This window comes from Lampris incognitus, chromosome 6, assembly GCF_029633865.1.
Source record: "Lampris incognitus isolate fLamInc1 chromosome 6, fLamInc1.hap2, whole genome shotgun sequence".
Lineage (NCBI taxonomy): Eukaryota > Metazoa > Chordata > Actinopteri > Lampriformes > Lampridae > Lampris > Lampris incognitus.
The window spans coordinates 52,198,769-52,221,208 of NC_079216.1; the positions used below are offsets into that span (position 1 = coordinate 52,198,769).

At 42.9% G+C, this 22,440-nt stretch overlaps 1 protein-coding gene across 1 annotated transcript in view; it reads left to right on the forward strand.

The window, feature by feature from the left end:
* The first annotated feature begins 171 nt into the window (after positions 1-171).
* LOC130114573 (neuron navigator 2-like) overlaps positions 172-22,440 on the forward strand; it is a 31,167-nt gene continuing 8,898 nt past the window's right edge. Inside the window, exons 1-13 of the mRNA XM_056282435.1 lie at positions 172-577; positions 7,899-8,062; positions 8,456-8,635; positions 9,857-9,909; positions 10,130-10,153; positions 10,961-11,035; positions 14,020-14,103; positions 14,393-14,504; positions 16,109-16,305; positions 19,104-19,228; positions 19,310-19,351; positions 20,721-20,877; positions 22,101-22,437. Of these exons, the coding sequence (XP_056138410.1) occupies positions 477-577; positions 7,899-8,062; positions 8,456-8,635; positions 9,857-9,909; positions 10,130-10,153; positions 10,961-11,035; positions 14,020-14,103; positions 14,393-14,504; positions 16,109-16,305; positions 19,104-19,228; positions 19,310-19,351; positions 20,721-20,877; positions 22,101-22,437 (1,651 nt within the window). The 5' untranslated portion in view covers positions 172-476. The remainder of the gene's footprint in view (positions 578-7,898; positions 8,063-8,455; positions 8,636-9,856; positions 9,910-10,129; positions 10,154-10,960; positions 11,036-14,019; positions 14,104-14,392; positions 14,505-16,108; positions 16,306-19,103; positions 19,229-19,309; positions 19,352-20,720; positions 20,878-22,100; positions 22,438-22,440) is intronic.

A 22,440-nucleotide genomic window follows, 5' to 3' on the forward strand; every position in this document is an offset into this window, starting at 1 on the left:
ATTCTTCTTTTCTCCTCTCCTCTCTTGGATTAGGTGGGTTAATGACCTTAGCAACCCCCAGTGGAACCACCATCTCCCACATTTCCACGACACCAAGCAAATCCCAACTTCCTACCCCCAGTGGAATCTCTCCCGCAGCCAGTCAGCGCTATCAGTCAAGGGGGTCTGCTTTTAACTCTCTTGGCCGACAGAACAGTGCAGATGACAGCTGTCTGTCTTTTAACAGCAAACAGTTGATCCCACAGTATCACAGCCTGCCGTGGCCCCGCCGAAATCACGGCAACGCTAACAGTAACCGCGGCAACAGTGGTGGGACCACGGTCAGGCAAACTGGTGCAGATGTTTTAAGACTGAGTTCCAGGTTAAACACCAGTGGGATCAAGAGGAACGTGGGTGCCAAACCTCAACCCTCCAACAGCACAGACAGGGAGAAAGGAGTGGGAGGGGTGGTAGAGAAAGGTGGAAGAGGATGCCTGATGGAGAGCATGTGTGAAAGCGGTGTGTCTGCAGAGATGCTGCCTCCCTCAGCCAGCAAGCAGACTGGAGACCCCGATTTGGTTTCCCCTACGACTCGCAGGTAAGACACGAGGTCAGGTTGTATACAAATTGTCTGTTGTAATCCCAGAGTACTTTCCATTTTGGTCTTTTTCTTATATGATTGTCATCTGTTGTGCTGTGTACACTAGGATAGAATAGACAAAGAGGACACAACAAAATATTGATTGCTTCAAAATGTCATTGTCATGTCAGCTTGGTGTATTTATATTACGCAACGCAACCAATATCAACCAAAGTGTGGTGCAATTTGAACAGAGTAAAAAACAAGAGAATTTCAAAAAGACAAACAGATAACAATGTACATAACAGACATGCAGGCCAAGGAGACACAAAGTCACGAGGGTAAAAGGGAGTTTTTAGGTTGGACTTGAAAATTTTCCATGGTGGGTGGGGACAGTTCTAAAAAAAAGGTTAGGGCTTTTTCATAGCTGCAAGAATGTTGTTACTTTAGAGTTTTCAGCATCTTCCATGAAAATAAACCTTAAGATGTTGGACTATGGCCAAATTGCTTTAACTTTAAGTGGAGTATTTGATTCAGAAATCATTTTTAACTGATGAACACAGTATTGGGCAACTTTTTTCTAGCTTCATCCAAATTTTAATAAAAATTAGAAGTAACTATAAGGATTCAAGCAATTAGTGTGATGAGTACAATGTTTTCTTAAATGGAGGAAATCTTGTGGCACATCCCACAGCACCTGGATGGCTGGATTGCTAGTATTCGCTTACCAGAAATTGCCCCATTTTGGATACAACCCCATATTTTACAAGCCAATGGTTTGTGGTCTCCATGCTTTAAAAAAGCCTAAAAGGTTGATTTAAGTTTTTTGCAACCTGGGTGTTAGATTCACAATTTCTCCCATCCTAAATATTGGTTATGATATCATTTTTCTCATCGACTTTATTTTGGAGATCTTGGACTCAGAACCACTGCTGGACTCAGCTTCACAATTGCATCTTACGGGGCAATGGAATATGAGTGTCCAACATGTTTCACACAAGTCCAATTTAACATAATCATTTAAACCATGTATTTGGAAGTGAAAATGATGATGAGAGTTATGTTATTGATCAAAATGTCTGATATTATCAATGGCCGATTGAATTGCTGACCTAGTTCTTGGTTCAGCTTGCAGAAATGACCAGCCTATTCTAACTGAAAGGAAGTAGGAACTATCGATAAACAACCTGGCCAGGGCTATTGAGAAATCATAGATAATGGGAAATCATATACACACAGTCTAACCAAGGGACTACGGGTACCTTGTTTTTTGTTGTTAAAAGGACAGGTTGAAGGATTGTATTCTGTTGCCCTATATAATGCCTTGTGAAGCTGCGTAGCTTTGTCTAGCAGTGGTCCTTTGTCCAAGATCTCCAAAATGAAGCTGCTGAGTAAAATTATATGATAACCAATATGGCAGAAACTATGAAAAAAAAGACCCCAGGTTGTAAAAAAAACAAAGAATTATCCTTTAATACTAGCACATCTACAGCTTCACTTCCAGGCTGGCTGTTTTTTAAAGACTTTGAACTGGACAATTAATATGTCTCTTTAGAGGCATCATCACACCGACTCTGTTTTTATTATTAATCTACTCCCTACTTAAACCCTTGGCCTATTACAGAGCTGTTGCCTGGCAGATTTGTTGCTTTTCTCGACCAAGATTGCTGACATGGCTGAGTGGTGCCGCTGTAACGGGACATTCCTCAAATTCATGTGGAAGTGTGGGAGACTTTGTTATGGTTTGGAGCAGGGCAGAGAGGAAATGGGGGCTTGTTTCTGTCTAGAGCTTTTGTGTTGCTGTGCATCCAACTTTTTCTCCATGGACCCAAACCTAAAAAAAAAAATCTCATGGCCAAGCTCATTTTTGCAGATCAGAGCAGTTAAAGTTCATCCCATGTTACATGCCAAAGAATGTTTTTACTGAAGAAAATAGTTTGTGATATAAGGCATCCATGCTCAGTCCCAGTTTAGTGAACATTAATGTGTCGGTTTTATAACAGTCCTGTAACGACATGGACTTAACCCCTGGTGTTTGCTCTGATGATCTGAATCTGATGCATGGTTGTGTATGTATGTTTGTCTGTGTTTAGGGCTGGACAATAATGACAATAAAAAGGAATCCCCCTACTTGAATTCCCCTCTCTCTCTTAGACTGTTAGTTGAATCTAGGTCAGGGAGGCAGACTCCTTTGTCTTCAGAGGACAACCTGACCAACGCCACAGTCATCTCCAACCCTCAGACCACCTTTGGCAACCAGAGCAGTGGAAGGGACTCCTCCTCACTTGCTGTGCATGACTATAGCAGCACTGTTTCATGCTGGGAAGGGAAAGGAAATGAAGGGGAAGGGGAAGGGGGTGGTATTTCACTGATTCCCTCATCTCCTGCTTTTGCCTTCAGCCCATGCAGTCCCATCACCAACCAAAACCCAGCCTTCTCCATTCCTGCTTCTGGCTTCGCCAGCCCAGATTCTGCCTTTTCTATCCCATCCAAGAACTTGGCTTTGGGCTCTGTTAAACTTGGCTCAGTCCGCACTCGACACATTTCTAATCTAATGCGAGACCAAGCCAGCTCCAGTCAACACAGCCCCGGGGAACACTCTAGCCTTAGCGCCAACCTTCAAAACCCTAGCTTGGGCCAAGCCCCACTAGGTGGTACCACCTCCACTCTGGGCAGTCTTACCACTAGCACTGAGTCCATGGATGTCCCCCTGGGCAGCTGTGGTGGAGGAGGAAGAGGGAGGCAGAATAGGACATCTGGAGATGACTCAGCCCAGCTCTCCTATCTGAGGACCAATGGAATCAAGATGAGCTATGCAATCAGGTACAGAGTCACTGACCCCAGAAGAGATATTTTTATATTTTAAACATTGCAACTAGTCATGCCCCATAGTCTCAACAGGGTACAGTAAAGGATAATTCAACTTTTTTTGCAACCAAGGTCCTGCCATGGTCCGTATCATTCGTCTAACCTGCTTCATTGTGGAGATTTTGGATACAGAACCACAGCTGGACACTGCCGGACACTCGTGTTCAGTTATTCCATAATACACAACAACTCCAGTTTAATCCAATTATCGAAATCATGTATTTAAATGTGAAAATGAAAGTGTTAGTTAAAAGTTATTACCCAAAATGTCCAATATTATCGATGGTTGATCACATTGCTGAGTTACTTCCTGGTTCAGTTTGCAGGAATGACCATCCTACTCACTGAAGGTAGTAGTACTCATCAACTAACCACCCGTCTAGCGCAGCTCAGAAGTCATAAATAATGGAAATCATGTACACAATCTAACTGGGGCGTTAGACTCTTTGATGCTGTTGTTGTTATTGGAACGACAGGTTTAAGGGTCATGTTCAGTGGCCCTGTAAGATGGCTGTCTAGCAATGGCCCTATGTCCAAAATCTCCAAAGTGAGGTGGGTAAGTAAACTGATATAACCGATGTGCACAATGGTTAATTCTATGAAAATAAGACTTAGGTTTTGAAAAAAAAAACAGTGCTGAAAAACAATTTTATGGATGAAGGAATTTGTAAGCTCCTGTGTCCACAAACCATCTAATTCTTACCAAGCAGTGTCAAGGCCATGCCTGGAGGAGCTACTGCTTTTAGAAAGCAGCTATTCAAAACTCAGCAAGGTTCATCATGCTTTTGTCAAAAGCTATAAAACTTATTTTACCACTTAGTGTTGTGATTACTAAAGTCATGGCAAACTCAGGCTGTCTGCACCTGTTTCATCCTTGTTTTTTTCTGCTTTTCCTCTACTCGCTCTCTGTTATGTCTGTCACTTCACGATGTGCATGTTAATCTGATGACAGACCCCCTCAGGAAGTGTTGGGAAGCTGAAATGAGGCTTACCATTCTGCTCTTATCATTGTATCTCTATCCTTCCTTGTTTTTCTTTTCTCTGTTGTCCTCTCTTCCCTCTCATCGGGTCCCCTCTCTGTTATCTGGCTGGCTTCCCTGCAGTCCTCTCTCCTCTCCCTCTGCTAGTCCTAAACTGAGCCACAGCACATTTCCAAGGAGACAAGACAGGTATGGTACTTTAACAGTGTACCACTGACATTCATTTATTCAATTACGGAAGAGTCAATCCCTCCTTTTTTCAAAATTTTCATTTTTTTCCCCTCTGAAAAGCTGCAATTTGCATTTTGAAAAGAATATGCACTTCTGTGTTTGTTTGTGTATCTGTTTGTGTATGAGTGGGTGCATGTGTCTGGTTTTGAGTGTGTGTACTTAGTTGGGGCCAACCTTGTAGTTAGTGGTCTTCTTCTCACACTTCCCCTTCTACAAGGCAGCCAGTTAGAATTATAGTGACCCTGCCTTCTCACGCTCTCTCTCTCTCTGTCCTGTGTTTTTTAAACTATTTTTAAAGGCCAATGAAAAATTACATAGAATACCCAAAGACTTGTTTTCCAAACAATTCTCAGGGTTTTGGGGGAAAAAAACAAACAAAAACAAAACAGTTTTTTATTCTTATTTTGGTGTGCGCCCAGCTGTGTGTAAACCTGAACTATAGCCTAAGTACAGTGAAGACACATTTTTGTGAATTTGGAATACATAACCTTCATTCAAGGGTTGTGTTTATGACTCTTTTTGTGCTGTGTATATAGGATGGTATATCGGTCAATAGAGAGTTCCTGTCTGCATACAGTAATGCATGGCCATGTGTTGTCGCACCGATCATGTAAAGTCATGCCGCCCTTTCTTTAGATGTTGATCTTTTTTTTTTTGGAATTTCCCCCCCTTTTCTCCCTAATCGTATCTGGCCAATTACCCCACTCTTCCGAGCCGTCCCGGTCACTGTTCCACCCCTTCTGCCAAGCCGGGGAGGGCTGCAGACTATCACGTGTCTCCTCTGATACATGTGGAGTCACCGGCCACTTCTTTTCACCTGACAGTGAGGAGTTTCACCAGGGGGATGTAGCGCGTGGGAGGATCACGCTATTCCCCCCAGTTCCCCCTCCCTCCTGAACAGGCACCCCAACCAACCAGAGGAGGCGCTAGTGCAGTGAACAGGACACATACCCACGTCTGTGTACCCACCTGCAGACACAGCCAATTGTGTCTGTAGGGACGCCCAACCGAGCCGGAGGTAACAAGGGGATTTGAACCAGCGATCCCCGTGTTGGTAGGCAACAGAATAGACCGCGACGCTACCCGGCCACCCAATGTTGTTGATCTTTCATGGAGATGTTCTGGGAATATAATGTCTGTTAGTATGCACGTGACAACCACCAGCGTGCATGCAGGTCATGGTGCTCCAGGCACTGACAAATGGAATATATTAACTTAAAATTGAATTAACTGTTGACTCTCTGCTGATGGGTTGTGACCCAAAAGTGAATGTTTGGACTTGTTATGGAAGGATTTTGCATTTGAAAAAGATGAATGAAAATGCAAATCAAATTGTCCGCAAATTAAAACTAAAAAATTAAAAATCAATAAACTGAATGAGTCAATGCACATTAATATCCTATGCACCAAGGACAGATTGGGACAAAAAAATTAATGTATTATTAATTGTTTTTAATTATTATCATTATCACCATCATCATCATCATCATTATTATTATTATTATTATTATTAATGTACATTAATGTAACATTGGAGCAGACCTTAACGAACTTTAGGCTATTTCTGTCCTTGACAGACAACCCATTAAACCAACAATTAAAGGAAAAAGTTAAAAGACTTTCAATAAATGACCGGTAGAAAATACAGAAGATGGTGTTACAGACATTAAAGGAATTAAGCTTAAGTGAATTCTTTGTTGTCCACGCTTGACAATCAAATCTGTTATCACATTGAACTTGAGTTGGGAGTCGAACACGGTTCCCAATTACTTATAAGTGCCAACAATTTGAACATCCTCACCATGTATAGTGCTAGCTTTGGGTTTATCACTGTTTCTCCTAAAATCAATGATACGTTCCATAGTTTTTGACATGTTAAGGTCAAGGAAGTTATCATAACACCAGTCAACAAAGGCAGGTAGGGCACAACTGTGATCTGACTCCGATATGGATGGCACGGTGTCACAGTGGTTAACGTGGTTGCATCACAGCAAGAAGGTCCTGGGTTCAAGCCCCGGGGTAGTCCAACCTTGGGGGCCATCCCTAGTTGTCCTCTGTGTGGAGTTGGCATGTTCTCTCTGTGTCTGTGTGGGTTTCTTCCGGGTGCTCCGGTTTCCTCCCACAGTCCAAAAACATGTAGGTCAGGTGAATCAGCCATACTAAATTGTCCCTAGGTGTGAATGTGTGTGTGTGTGTGTGTCTGTCAGCCCTGTGATGGCCTGGCGGCCTATCCAGGGTGTCTCCCCGCCTGCCGCCCAATGACTGCTGGGATAGGCTCCTGCATCCCCATGATCCGAGAGCAGGATAAGAGGTTTAGATAATGGATGGATGGATGACATTAATGTACTGGCCCACCACCACAATCCTGCAGATTTTTCACCCCACACTGTGCATGGCAATGTGAACATTGAGAATAAAGTTCAGAAAAGACAAAAGAAAATTGAAAACTCCTAATTGAATTAGGCTTTCACAAGGAACATTTGGTGATTTAAATAAGATATTCAGTGCCTCATCACCTTAGGAGCTTAAGCCCAGCATGTGCACTGTGGTTTGAAAATTAAAAAAGACCTCTCTCTTGACTTTTTAATAGCTTTTTGATGGTGCCATCTGATTTTAGAGAGATATGCAGTTAACTTGCAGCCACCATGATAGGTTTGATGTATTGGATCACGACTTGACAAGTCAGAATGAATGAAAAGACACGGGAATAAGTTGTTATTTTCACTTTGATCTGTATAATTTGTGGGGCTGTCTAGGTGATGGCATTTTTATACCAGTGTTGCCACCCTTTAAAACTGGTGATTAACTGGTATTACTAACTCTTGTCACTAGAGTGGGTAGTGGGTTTTCCTTGTTGTGCATTGCCTTAGCATTCTGTTTTGCCTACATCTCCCTTCAACAACAAATGAGGTTTGCCTTTTCAGGTTGCTTCACGCTAAGAAGTCATTTAATACCAGCAAGCAACATCGCATTCCTGGACTGTGACAACAGCACTGTTGTTAATAAATGATCAGCAAGATGACCTTGCTGTTGGCGCGTGATTACTCGTGTCACCTACATCATCTATTTCTCTATAATATGTCCTCTCTTTTTGTGATTACAAAATAACAGTTTTGATGCATTGGTGTGGCTCTTTTACCTTATGCCTATGGAAAAACTGGCCATGGCTCCCCCCTCTTGGTATGGGGCCACCTGTCCTTATACTGATTTAAACACTTTTGATGGTGATGCTTTGATCTGTTTTCGTGTTTGTCTTTTAGCAGGCATGGCCACTTGTCTCCTCTGCGAGGAGATGAGCATCGTGATTGGCTGCGCTCTCACACAGTAGGTGGAGTCCAAGAATCAGGTGCCTCCTCTCCCTTCTCCCCCTGCTCATCTCTCACTTCCCCCTCAGGAACACGTTTCGCCCTCAGCTCACAGCTTGGTACGTATGTTACAGCATCCAGGAGAAAATGTGACTATTCCATTTACATTCAATTAAGGAAATTCAGTTAAGGAAATTTAATTGCAAAGAAAATTCATTATATAAACTTGTTTTAGGATTGGATTAGATAGGTATCATTATTAGTGAAACTGGGGGTGGAGCAGTGACCAGGATGGCTTGGAAGAGTGGGGTGATTGGCTGATTACAATTGGGGAGAAAGGGGGTGGGGATCCACACAAAAAAAGAAACTGGGATACAAGAACAAAGTATACTGGCAATGTACTCACAAATATGTTTTGAAAGTTTGCGTTATTTGAAATAAAACCAGAGGTGTTAAGACACTGCTGAATAATCATCTGTGTTTCACTGTCCATTTATCCTGTCCATCATTAGGCAGTCCTACAGCAGCCAATCAGATGAGCCTGTCAGCCTTGCGTTCAGGGGGTGTGCCTGCTGGACAGTCCAATCAGGAGGCAGGAAATTGTGATGGATTTAAGACTTCTAATATGTCACTGGATGAAAAGAGTCGCACTGTCTCTACATCTGGCTCCATCAAAGATGGAGTGGAGGAAGGTTGGCTGTATTTTCTGTCTATCTACCTAGTTATCTCTATGTATGCCATATTTATCTTTTTATTTCTGTCTAACGATGTGTATACGTACATGTATGTGAGTCTGTACGTGAGCAGATACTGGGGCAAACCTAAACATTCGGCTTTCTAGTTCCTTTTCCGTGTCTGTGGTCCAGTACAGACAATGTTCTAAACTTATCTAACATCATGCCCTGATGCAGTTTTTCATGTGTTCATCATTAGCCCCATGTTTTTGAGAAATTTGTGAAACAAAATGAACTTAACATTTTGCTTGTTTTTCCAGTGTCAAAAACGCTAAATTTGTGCTGTCTTCAGTTGCCATAGCAATTGAAGACAGCCAGTACGTTAAGTACCCATGTGCACTTGAAATGTATGCTAAAAAAGGAAAGGAAATAATCTACACTCACAGGGACATTTTGAGCTGTTCAGACAGAAATTGTGCCAACCTTAATAAAAGAAAGACAAGGTCATAACCGTACAACCTCAGCCTGTCCATTTTAAGTTGTCATCCTGTCTACTGTAGCCTAATGGTGATGAATGGGGTAAATATATTGTAAGCCATGGTTGCATCCAGAATTACACACACACACGCGCGCACACACACACACACACACACACACACACACACACACACACACACACACACAAGACACACACACGCAAGACACAGTTAAGCCCTAATTTTACACAGCATAGAGAGCAGTCCATTCCCAGCCCATCCTTCAGTGAGGAAGATGACTCAGTAGATAGCTCTTCACAGGATTCTTCAGTAATGCAAAGTTCACTGGGGCCGTGGCAAGCTACGACTGGCAACTTTTTCAACAGTATGACAGGAAAACGTGTCTGACAACAGGGCAAATAATACAGTGGAATTTATCTGTGCAACTAGGGACTATAACATGTAAGATCAGTGAAAATACTGCATAAGAAAAGAAAATTGCTCAGAAACAAATTTGAGCAATCTCTGTGATGAATCCAAAAAAAGCAGGTCGATGTGTTGTGTAGTTTTTCTTGTCTATCTTGCTGTTTGCCTTGTCTTTCCACAGACAGTAGTCAGAGAACTGGCCAAATGTTTTGATTTTGTCAGCGGAACTCATATTTTGAAATTCTCTCATTTTAGCACGCACTAGCACGCACTAGAAATTTGAGACCTCATCAGTTAACCGTAATCTACTACCTTGTTTTTTTTCCCGTTTGTTTAGTGAACGGTTCCAGTCTATCCTTGGTCTCCAGTACCTCCTCTGTCTACTCCACGGTGAGATAATCATAAGTCCATGTCTACCTTTCTGTGTTTGTGTCTTCTGCCAGAGGGGTGAAAGTGGATATGATCAGAAAGCCTGTTAGACGGATGCATCTTTGTCCCATGCATGCATTTTCAGCAGACATGCACAGGCATTCACAAACAGGCACACACTGGCATGAGATAACTTCTCTGTCTTTCCCTTTTCTATGCTCATCTCATCACCCACCCCCAGTCTGAGGAGAAGTCTCAGTCAGAGGTGAGAAGTTTTCATTTTGTTTAATGAATTTATTTGATTATATCAACTGTTGTCTCAACCGAACTGTAGACACAGCCAGTAGGCTCAGCCCCTTTCAACTTATTTGTTATTCATACTGTATTCATAATATCATGTTATAATTACATTGTTTGATATTTGGGGAATTAAATGGTTACCCTTTACATGAAAATTGTCTTGGTTAGGGGTAATGTCATGTTCCATCATTGCATCAGTGCAGCATGAAACCAGGGGTGTTCAGTAATATTTCTGTTGGGTAATGACTTTGGGGATGCTAATACTTACTTCCCTTTTAAATGGCTGAGGTCATACGCAGTTATTATGCAAACAACATGACAAAAACAACTTGCATGCCTCATGAGTTCGCCTCTGTCACTTTACCTCACCACTGGTCTGCCCTTGTAATCAAGACGTTAGGTGTGCAAGCTGCAAGTTTTGTGAAGAACCAGATGATTCAGATGGGATTAAGTTATATCCTTGAACTACAGTCATTTTAACCTGGGTCCTTAGAGATAATCAGACATCTTTTTTCCAGAAAGGATAACATTTCCTAAGTCCTGAAGTAATAAATAACTTTCACCATTCCTCTCCAGGCAATACTAATACTACCCATCATTCTGACAACTCATTTATATTTGATACCTTACCATTCATTACCAGTAGCAACAAAGTGTCTGCTAGAACTATTAACGGAGAAGTTCTGTTTCTGCTGTGCTTTTCCCTGAACTTTATGTAAATACATTTGATTATGCATATTCATCATTCCGGTCTATCCTGTATCATGTCTAGATTCGTAAACTGCGCAGGGAGCTGGAGGCCTCGCAGGAGAAAGTGTCTGCACTGACCAACCAGCTCAATGCTAACGTGAGTATCGGCTAGCCAGATTATTTAAGCAGCAACATGAATTATACGTAGTGTGAGGATTTTACAAGCACACAAACACCATACAGGGATTACCAGTACTAACAGTGCCTGTGTGATTTCAAAACTCTCATTTATCGATGGTGATTAGGTTTGTAAATGGTTGAAGAACGTATCAGGCTGTAAAAACCACCAGGTGCATCCGGTTGGTGTAGCGGTCTATTTCGTTGCCTACCAACACAGGGATCGCCAGATCCAATCCACGTGTTACCTCCGGCTTGGTTGGGCATCTCTACAGACACAATTGGCCGTGTCTGCGGGTAGGAAGCCGGATGTGGGTGTGTGTCCTGGTCACTGCACTAGTGCCTCCTCTGGTCAGTCGGGGCACCTGTTCGGGAGGAGGAACTGGGGGGAATAGCGTGATCCTTCCACGTGCTATGTCCCCCTGGTGAAACTCCTCATTGTCAGGTGAAAAGAAGCGGCTGGAGACTCCACATGTATCGGAGGAGGCATGTGGTAGTCTGCAGCCCTTCCCAGATCAGCAGAGGGGGTGGAGCAGCAACCGGGATGGCTCGGAAGAGTGGGGTAATTGGCAGGATACAATTGGGGGGAAAAAAAAGGGGGGGGACACCAGTAGTGAAACTAACTTTATATCTCTCCTCGGGGAAATTAGCCGATAATGAGAATGTGTATGTCACTTATTTAGAATTTTTTTCTTTTTTTTCTATCACAGTTGAAGCTATTTCAAGTTATAATAGACAATTACGAAATAGAGCCCTTGTGCTATCTTGCCTCTCCTTCTTTTTTTAAAACTGAAACAATTCAGGCCCTCTCCTTTGCACTTTGATTATGTGCACCCTACTTCATTGATTCTCCCCAGGTATGATGTTTACCTCTAAATGCTTTTTTACACACCTTGTAATATTTCAACTGTTGACATCTATTCCCTATGGCAAAACAAAAAAAATGTTAATACTAATACATTTTAAATACCTAATAGTTTCCGGATTGTTAAACTTCAATAACTTGCGTGCAGTTAGTTGGGTGTGAAAGTCTATTGGTTTTTAAAGTAATGTGGCAATTCCCTAGAGCTAAACAACCAAGATGTAGCTTGCAATTTCCAGCATGTGCTCAAGGGTTTGATCTTATCTACCTGGTGTCAGTCAAAGTATTTTTTGTGGGGTGAAAATGGCCCTCAATAAAGCTTGAGCCCACCCCACTCACACATTTAGGTTCAAACTCATGTCCTGGAAAGATGGGTGCATGTTGGAAAATATTTCACCGTAGCAGCCAGAATTAGCACATGTACATAGAGTGGCTTCAGTTGGCTATATGGGTAGCCACAGTATACAGGGTGTTGATGGGTGTAAGTACTGTATATTGTCAACACAGTTTGATCAAAAGTTGGCAACAGTATGTTGAGGATGTCTCTAGGTGTGACTCCTGCCCCCTAGACATTTCACATTTATGCATGCATTTTATTGCATAATACTATATATTCTTGTGCCATTGCATAACACCTACCATTCATCTCCATCTCGTCCATTTTCTTAACCGCTGGAGCCTATTCCAGCAGTCACTGGGTGGCAGGCAGGGAGACACCCTGGACAGGCCGCCAGGCCATCACAGGGCCGACACACACGAACGTGCGCGTGCGTGCGCGCACGCACACGCACACACACCCATTCATTCATATAGGTTGTACATACAGACTTTGCTCAGCGTCTCGTGCAAGATCTCAGCTCCAGAGTTTTGTCATGGTCTGTTTGCCTTGACAGGAGATTAATCTTCCCACTGTGGACTACACTGTGCATTATATGTCGAGCAGAACAAAGTAATCGTCATATCTGTCTGTTATTTAGGCTTTCTTTCCCCCAGTGACACATATTGGCCCCACTTCTGGTTTTGTTTACATAGTTATTCACTGGACTGGAGACGTTTTTTACTAGAATGTGTTGTGTCAGTTGAGTTTTATCAGAACTGAAAAGTGTGGATTTAAGGAGGACAGCCTCAACTGGGATAAGAGGGGACAACATTCCTCTCTTGCAGCTATAGATGGAACCAGTAGTAATACATATTTTCTTTCAAAGGAATATTGTCAAGGCCCACTTCATCCAAAACAAAAATCATACCTGCCCTACAAACAGCTAACCCACTGGATCAGCAACAGTTCCCTGTTTTTTATTGACTGATGTGACAACCAAACAAAAGTTTTAAGCAGATTTCTGAGCTACAAAGAATTGTCTACTGTTGGAGAAGACTGAAAATTACTTTTATTTTGAGTTCTGAAGTGAGGAGAAATCACGTTTTAAATCCTATTCCTCACAAACATACTACAGTCTGATATTTGTTGATTAAAACCGCATGAATTGGGGCATCCGACTAGTGTAGTGGTCTATTCCGTTGCCTACCAACATGGGGATTGCTGGTTCAAGTCCCCGTGTTACCTCCGACTTGGTCGGGCGTCCCTACAGACACAATTGGCCGTGTCTGCGGGTGGGAAGCCGGTTGTGGGTATGTGTCCTGGTCGCTGCACTAGCACCTCTGGTCGGTCGGGACGCCTGTTCGTGGGGTAGGAGGAACTGGGGGGAATAGCATGATCCTCCCATGCACTACATCCTCTTGATGAAACTCCTCACTGTCAGGTGAAAAGAAGCGGCTGGCGACTCCACATGTATCGTAGGAGGCATGTGGTAGTCTGCAGCCCTCCCCAGATCGGCAGAGGGGGTGGAGCAGTGACCAGGACAGCTCGGAAGAGTGGGGTAATTGGCCGGATACAATTGGGGAGAAAAAAAATGCACAAATTTTCTTATCGCCTAAACATGATATTCAGAGTTTATTTTATAATACATAGGATAGACTGGACTGACTGTCCGTTTGTGTACATTGGATACTTATGAATGTAATATGAATGTAAGGCATGCGAATGTAATGTGTTAAGAATGTAATGTGTGACTGTTTCCAACCAGTTGTTGTTGTCCTTACAGGCCCATCTAGTGGCCGCATTTGAACAGAGTCTGAGCAACATGACAGTCAGACTGCAGAACCTCACCAGTAATGCTGAACAAAAGGTTGGTCTGGCTCGGTGTGTGTATGTGTGTGTATGTGTGTGTGTGAGTGGGGGGGGGGGGTTGAGGGGAGTGGGTAAAATACAGCAGTATACTTTTGTTATGACCTGATGACCTGATGATATTTGCATCATCAGTGTCTGTGCTGTTGCACTGTTAAAGAAGTTGGCATTAATCATCCAGTATGATGATGGGAAGTGGCTGCCTTATGTTTCTGCTGTATATAGAGACGGTGCTGGGATTAGATATCATTAATCTGTCTGCATGTTCTTTCCTGGACCTGGACCAATAGGACAGTGAGCTGAACGAGCTGAGGCGGACTATCGAACAGCTGAAAAAACAGAACAATGAGGCTCAGGCTGCCATCAACACTGTAATGAATACTACTGAACCGAGCACACCTGGTAAGAACAACCATATGCAAACACATATCCAGCAAAGACCAAATACAAGCTGACATACTTGAATGTATTTCAAAGTGCACAAACCTCTGTATTGTTTTCCTTTCAATGTCTGACTTTTCTGCAGCCGTTTGTATGTGTTCATCTATTCAATTATATTTTTTTAGATTCTGTCTTATCCCTTTTAGAGATCCTATATTTTAGAGAACAGGGTTTGCTTAGTCTTGGTATTTGGCATTTATTGAGCAGTAATGAAATTATATTTATCTGCTGGGAAACCATGAAGTCAGTGTTACTTCCCATTTTGCTGGTCCTATTTCAGGAAAAATTACCATGCTAGACAAGCGAGTCAGAATCAGCCTCAGGTTCTATTTCACATCTGAGTGTCTGTGAAATCATTTTTGACTTGGTAATTCTTAAAAACCTTCCCCTGGTCAGTTTCTCCTGAGAGTGAGGAGACATCCATCATATCGCGTCTATCTTCAGAATGACGAGCATAGCTAAGAGTGACAAGTGACTTGCAACATGACAAGTAAAGCTGGCCATTGTCAAATGTGCTGTGTCTGCCTGTCAGTCAGCAAACATTTTTGTGTGGTCTTCCAAATGATATCAGGAGCCGGAAGAAGTGGTTGATATTCATTTACAGTGAACACTAAGCAGATGTTAGCTGGCACGCTACGGCGTACTCGGCTGACTTCTCTTTCGACTGCCTTCTGAAAGAGGCAATGTTTCTGGATTTGCTGCAAAACTGGCTGAAGCAGTCGCCTGTTGGTTCTCTGGTATGAGACTGAAAGATTGAAGATGCTACTTGGAGCTAATTGTCCCTATGATCTGTTTAAACTTCATCTATAATCTTTGGGTGTCCGGGTAGCGTAGTGGTCTATTACACAGCCTACCAACACTGGGATCGTCAGTTCGAATCCCCGTGTTACCTCCAGCTTGGTTGAGTGTCCCTACAGACACAATTGCCCTGCGGGTGGGAAGCCGGATGTGGGTATGTGTCCTTGTCGCTGCACTAGCGCCTCCTCTGGTCGGTCGGGATGCCTGGTCGGGGGGTGGGGGGACTGGGGGGAATAGCGTGATCCTCCCACATGCTTCGTCCCCCTGGTGAAACTCCTCACTGTCAGGTGAAAATAAGCAGCTGGCGACTCCACATGTATCGGAGGGGACGTGGTAGTCTGCAGCCCTCCCCGGATCAGCAGAAGGGGTGGAGCAGAGACCGAGATGGCTCAGAAGAGTCGGGTAATTGGTTGGATACAATTGAGGAGAAAAAAAAAAGGGGGGGGGCAAATTGGTCAATGATCTGAAAGCGTCATACTATAATAAAGCCATGTCATGGCATCCAACATATGCAACATTTCTAACATTATAAATACAATATTTTAATTCTATGTCTCACCCAAGGTTAAATATTTGTCAGTGTATCTGTAAATTATGAATGAATGAACATTTTCTGAATGTTAATTTACACTGGTTTGTTTAAATTATCAACATTTAACCCTGTGGCAAAGCTCTGGTATATATATATTATATATTTATTGTATATTCATTAACATTAAACTTGATACTTTTCTCTCGTTTTCTCTGCTCTTTGTCCTGTCTGGAAGGAGAGTGTGTGGTCTCAGAGCAGGGTAGTCCGTTGGGTGGTCCATCAGAGCGGTCCGAGGCCTCTATAGTCAGACAGCCATCGACAGAGAGCGTAACGAGCTTGACCAACAGTCACACTAGCCTTTCCAGTCTGGGCAGCAGCAACAATGACCTCCAAAACCACACCATCAACAGCAAGAAGAAGAAAAAGAACTGGGTAGGAGGACGAGAGGTCATTTTATCGTCTGTTTTACCTTTTATTCACGTTTTCATCATGGTTCACTTCACTTTCATGCATCCACTCAAGCCTCATTTTTCTGTATACTTACCTAACCTGTTATTCAATTTATGCATGGTTATGTGTTGGTTGCACAGTAGATGATTACAGTTTATGTGTGTGCATGTCTTTTTCTTTGTGTCTAGCCGCCGTATGCAGGGAACACTGGGGTAAATACAATGTCTTTGTGTGTTTGCGCCTTAGACTTCTGTCTGTCTTGATAGCATCAGTAGTAAAAGCTGTGCAGGCAGGATTAATAAATGACATTGGGATGGCAAACCTAGTTTGTCTTTCAGTGAATTGCTTTTGCAACCAGTGAATAAGGGTGTGATAGATGATAGTGTGTGTTCTGATTGTGGAACATGTAGAGACTAGCAAATGCTTTGGCTGACGCTAAACTTACTTTGCTGTGTGTATATGTGTGTGTGTGTGTGTGTGTGTGTGTGTGTGTGTGTGTGTGTGTGTGTGTGTGTGTGTGTCTCCACCATTTTCCCTGGCTTGTTGGTAATAAAGCGAAAGATGACTATTTTTGCAAATAATTTACAGTCATCACCAGTGTTAACAACTGTCCATATGAACAGTCTATACCATATTTAAACAGCATGTGTACTTCTTTTCCCATTAAATTTGTATCTGCAGAACCAGAAGTTTCAGTGTTACAAAAAGGGTATATTCAAGCTATGACTTGTAGAGGACAGTAAACAAAACTGGCCTTACCAGCATGCTTGCTTCGTCCTAAAACAGTCCTAGTCTCAGTGCTGCTGATAGGATCACCGAACTTCTTTTTGCATTGTTGCTAAGGAAACGTGTCGGTGCTTCCTGTATCAGATGGCTTAGAGACGCAAACTATGTACTTTGACTTTTGTACCACCAGGGGGTAAAAGAGTTGTAGTAACGATCTGTTCCTCTGACCAATTATTCCTCTCATTATTTTATCAGAAGAACTGCTTTCCCTGTACTTCCAGTCTTTTTAAAATGTGCATGTGTTATTTAAGGCAGCTGAACTTAAACTGTGCTGTTCTTCTAATGTACTGTGCTGAACATTGCTTATAATGTCCTTAGTTGTTCCCGAGTGCTCTTCTGTCTGTTGCTGTCTCAATATGTTACAGGCCTATGAGGAATAACCATCATCCATTGTGATAAAGAAAATAAGTATTTGTACCACAGCTGTGAACCCAGCTTTTGCAGTTTTTAATGACAGCAATGGCGCCTCCACGGCTCTTGCTAATTAACTGGGGATTTCTTGTCAGCTGATCTTTCTGATATTGTCCTTATCATATAGGCAAGGCTCAGCGTTTTCGGTTTTTATTTTTCAAAGCCATCCAGCATGCCGAATTTCGCCACAAGAGGACACTGTTACATAACCTCACACGCACAGGAACAACTTTTGGATCCGTGGAAACATAAAATCCGGGTGAAAATCAGTTTAAAAATCTGGGTATTTTTCGGTGAAAATCGTTAAAAACCGAAAACACTGAGCCTTGTATATATGACATAATACCATGTTAAAGTCAATACATCTTATTTCTGTGGAATCAGGAATCAGGAACATTTATTTGTTGTTGCCCACAGCAGTGCAACACAAAGACATCCAAAACCTACAAGAACACATACATCCAAGCTACAAAAAAAAAGCTACAAAACTACAAAAACACATACATCCAACATATCCACAAAAAAAAAAAAAAAATTCACTGTCCAAGAGAGTGAACGCCAGCCAGGATGACTGTCAGAACTGCCGTCTGCACGGGCTAGCAGTTAGCTTAGCCTGACCCGCTTCCACGTCCTGTGAGACCGCCCTCGGTGTTTCCTCTTCGGGCACAGCTGGGCCGTGATCCTTGGGCCCACCGGAGGCAGTGGACCAGGCTCCCCCAGCCAATCCAACACCAGCTCTCCCAGCCAGACACCTTCGACGCACCTCCCCGCACTCCACATGACGACACCAAAAACAGTCAACGCCAGCCGAAGCCGCCACCAGACCGCCCTTGATGTTATCGGAAGTGCCAGCCTGCATGGGCTGGCCGTTAGCTTAGCCTGCCCCACTTCCGCGTCCTGTCAGACCGCCCTCGGTGTTTCCTCTTCAGGCAGGGCCGCGGTCCCCGGCCCACAGGATGCAACAGACCAAGCTTCCCCCAGCTGATCTAGCACCAGCTCTCCCAGCCATCAGACGAAGACACAAACCTAGATGCGGACAAAGACACTGTATAGACGGCACTGGGTGAGGCTGCCGCAAAAGCTAAGTTCACGTCGCCATCTTTCCACACCGGTACTGGGTGAGGCTGCTGCAAACGTGAATTCATGCAGCCATCTTCCCACACCAGATGTAGAAGAATGAAGGGGCAATAAATGAGCATCCATAGTGCAGGTCAACCACGCTATTAAAGGATCTGTTGGAATACTGCATGAAACTCAAAACGCTGATGGGATAGCATGCGCTGTAACTTTATCATATGTATGATCAAATATGTGTCAGACATGTCCTAGATACTGCAGCTACCAAAATACATGTCTGTTGGATGTGGTAAGATTCAGTAAATGGTATTGTTTACCAATTGCTAAGGAAAAATAACAATTTAAACAAACAAGTAAATGAATTTTTGCAATGTTAGTGAAAAAAGTCGTTTATTTCAGAGTAATTAAAACCCAATTAACTTTTTCCTCTGTCGCTCTCTCTCTCTTTTTTTCTCTCTCTATGTCTACCTCCATATTCATCTCTGTTTCTGTCCTTTCTCCTTCAGTTGCGAAGCTCCTTTAAGGAAGCATTTGGAAAGAGGAGGTCTTCAAAATCAGCCTCATCTCATTCTGACATGGATGACTCTTCTCAGCCTTCCTCCCCCAATCTGTCATCAAACCACAAAAACCAGCAAAATCACTCCCGACTCAAGGCTTCTCACCAACAGAGCCATACGGTCTCTACGATGCCCCAACAATCGAAGTTCACCAGTCAGACCGGTGCCGGACTGAAGAGCTCCCATTCCAGCTCTCTGTAGGTCCACCAGCTGACTTGATAGAATGTGTAATTTCTCCATACATGAACTTTTTGTAGGAGTTAGTTAACATTCATTAACAAATTTGGCCTGTCTGAAGACCCATGGCCTTAAATACTAATTTGTTTTCAATTAGTAAATGTCATCAAAAAGGGGGAAAAAAACAGAATCTAGTGCCAGACAGCAGCTCACTAGTGCAGCTAAGGGTCAAAGTTGACTGCTTGTTATGGACTCCCCAGTGACTAAATAAACACCAGTAACCACCAGTAACTAAATAAACACCCTTTACAATTTTAAAACATAGATAGATGCAAATAGTGGATTGGCACTTGTTTCTTTAGTGGTTTTGAGTTGAACAGACTTTTATGCCTGTCAGTTAGTTGTGCATTTGTGCCACTTACTTTTTCCTTATCCTCCTCTATGTGTGTGTGTGTGTGTGTGTGTGTGTAGTCCCTGTCTGGCTCCCACTGTTGTATTCAGAACCAACTCTCTGGCTCGGTAAACACAAAGGCGCTGTCAGCCTCATCATTCACATCACAAAGTATTGGCTGATAATTTGAAATGACAAAAAGATAAGATAACACAACCAAACATAAACTCGTCAAGTGATTATCACGTAATGAAATTCGCAGAGCTGCATCCGGCTTGCAAACAGGAATGAAGACTGTGATCAGTGCACAATTTGTTTTCTTTCTTTCTACTTCATCTTCACGTGGAACGGTGGATCACTTCATAACTCGTTCCATCACTTCCTATTTTTACCTAGTTGAAAGTTTGATCAAAGGGAGTTGTAAATCAATTATTAATTATTGATTCAGTGGGTGAATTATTCTTGCGGACATCCCCATTAACCTCCTGCCACGTGGTGTAATCTAAAGAATATGAAAATACCACGCATGATATTGTCCTGCATGAGCTCTCTTGACAGAATCTTCTTCATGATGATTGAAAGCCCGTTAAGTAATGAATATTAATCATCATTCATCATTAGCTTTCACTCATCAATCTAGTGTCTTAGTTTAGTAATTGATGATGAATTTGTTGATAATACAGACGCGGTGCCTTCTTTGGAACTGATGTCTGGTTTATGGAGCCTTCTTCAAATCCTCTTTTCCTCAATAAAGTCTTACCTCTCCTCCATACCACTCCATGATGGTACACCAGACCTGGGCAAATACAGCAAAATGAGTGTGTATCTGTCAAATATTTGGAGAATCAAACTGATGAAGCACTGAATTTGACTACACAAGTTTCAATATGTCAGATTACATTTGAGTGTACTCCTGCCCAGGACTGTTGTAGAAAATAATGGCTGTGGATCTGTCTCACTTAAGGTTCCTCATTAATTACATTGCTGTTATCCTTCAGGATTTCCGAGTGTGCGCCTGTCGCGGAGGCAGGGGCAGTGATGCAGCTTCGCAGTGAGCTGAGAGACAAAGAGATGAAACTGACCGACATTCGGCTGGAGGCTCTCAGTTCAGCCCATCAGCTGGACACACTGCGGGAGGCGATGACACGCATGCAGGTGGGAATAACCCATGACATCCTAACTGGAGGCTGTATTCACAAGTTGATGCTGTATTCACTAATACTGCATCAACTTGAACCTCCAAGGACTGTTCCTCAAGTGGGAGGCTGTGCCCCAAATGCATGTAGAATATTACTTGACATTGCGATCTTAGATTATCTGACATTAACTTATACAGGCTCCGATAGCGCCACATGACAGGACATGACAGTTACAGTATGATGGTCTCAATGTAGACACCCTGGAGGCAGTAGATGAGAATAGGACTGTCGCCAAGCTGTTGGCCACAATGGGCAATTGTAGGCTTATTTTTACCTCTTTCAAAATGGTCAATGCAATTTTTTATATATATATATATATATATATATATATATATATTTAGTTTTGTGAACAATTGCCCCATAGAAATGAATGGCAGAATGTTTAGATGACCCATAGTCTCACAACTCACTCTAGGCTCCTCACAGACTTATAATGAACTTAAAATTCAACTGAAACAAGTACTCAGATTTTCTGTATATTTGTATTATTGTGATTTATATATTTTATTCATATATTTAAATTGTTTATGAATGTGTGTGTGAATGGGTGAATGTGAGGCATACATTGTAAAAAAAGTGCTTTGAGTGGTCGATAGACTAGAAAAGCGCTATATAAAATGCATTCCATTTACCATTTTTAAATTTCTTGATATATAACTTTATTGTAATGTTTAATTTCAGCATACTGCATTTTCCCTATAAGGATAGATTTTATCGTATTTAATATTACTTGGCGGCACGGTGGCACAGTGGATAATGCGGTCGCCTCACAGCAAGAAGGTCCTGGGTTCGAACCCCAGGGTTGTCCATCCTTGGGGGTCCTCCCGGGTCATCCTCCGTGTGGAGTTTGCATGTTCTCCCCGTGTCTGCGTGGGTTTCCTCCGGGTACTCCGGTTTCCTCCCACAGTCCAAAGACATGTAGATCAGGTGAATCAGCCGTACTAAATTGTCCCTAGGTGTAAACGTGTCTGCCCTGTGATGACCTGGTGGCCTGTCCAGGGTGTCTCCCCACCTGCCACCCAATGACTGCTGGGATAGGCTCCAGCATCCCGCAACCCTAAGTAGGATAAGCGGCTCGGATAATGGATGATTGGTAATATTACGTGTAATGTGTAGTGTACCTGTATAGAGGACATAGTGTCATTGTGTGTGTGTGTGTGTGTGTGTGTGTGTGTGTAGAATGAGATGGAGACGCTAAGGCGGGAAAACATGAGACTGAAGACAGAGACACAGAACCACCATAACCACAACCAACCCCAAAGCCACCAGGACCAAATCCATACCCACAACCAGTACCCTACTCACTCTAACCATGAACAACATCTCATTCATAATAACCACAACTCAAAACCATGGCAGAACCAAAGTCAACAAGAGAACCATAACCAACAGCCGCCTCAAGCCAAATCCCAGCAGAATAGCTGTCATATCAGGGAAGGAGCAGGAAGAGGTTACCCTCCCACCTTGGGCCGGACACAGAGCAACAGTCTTGACATCACAGAGTCTGCTAGTTTGGGTA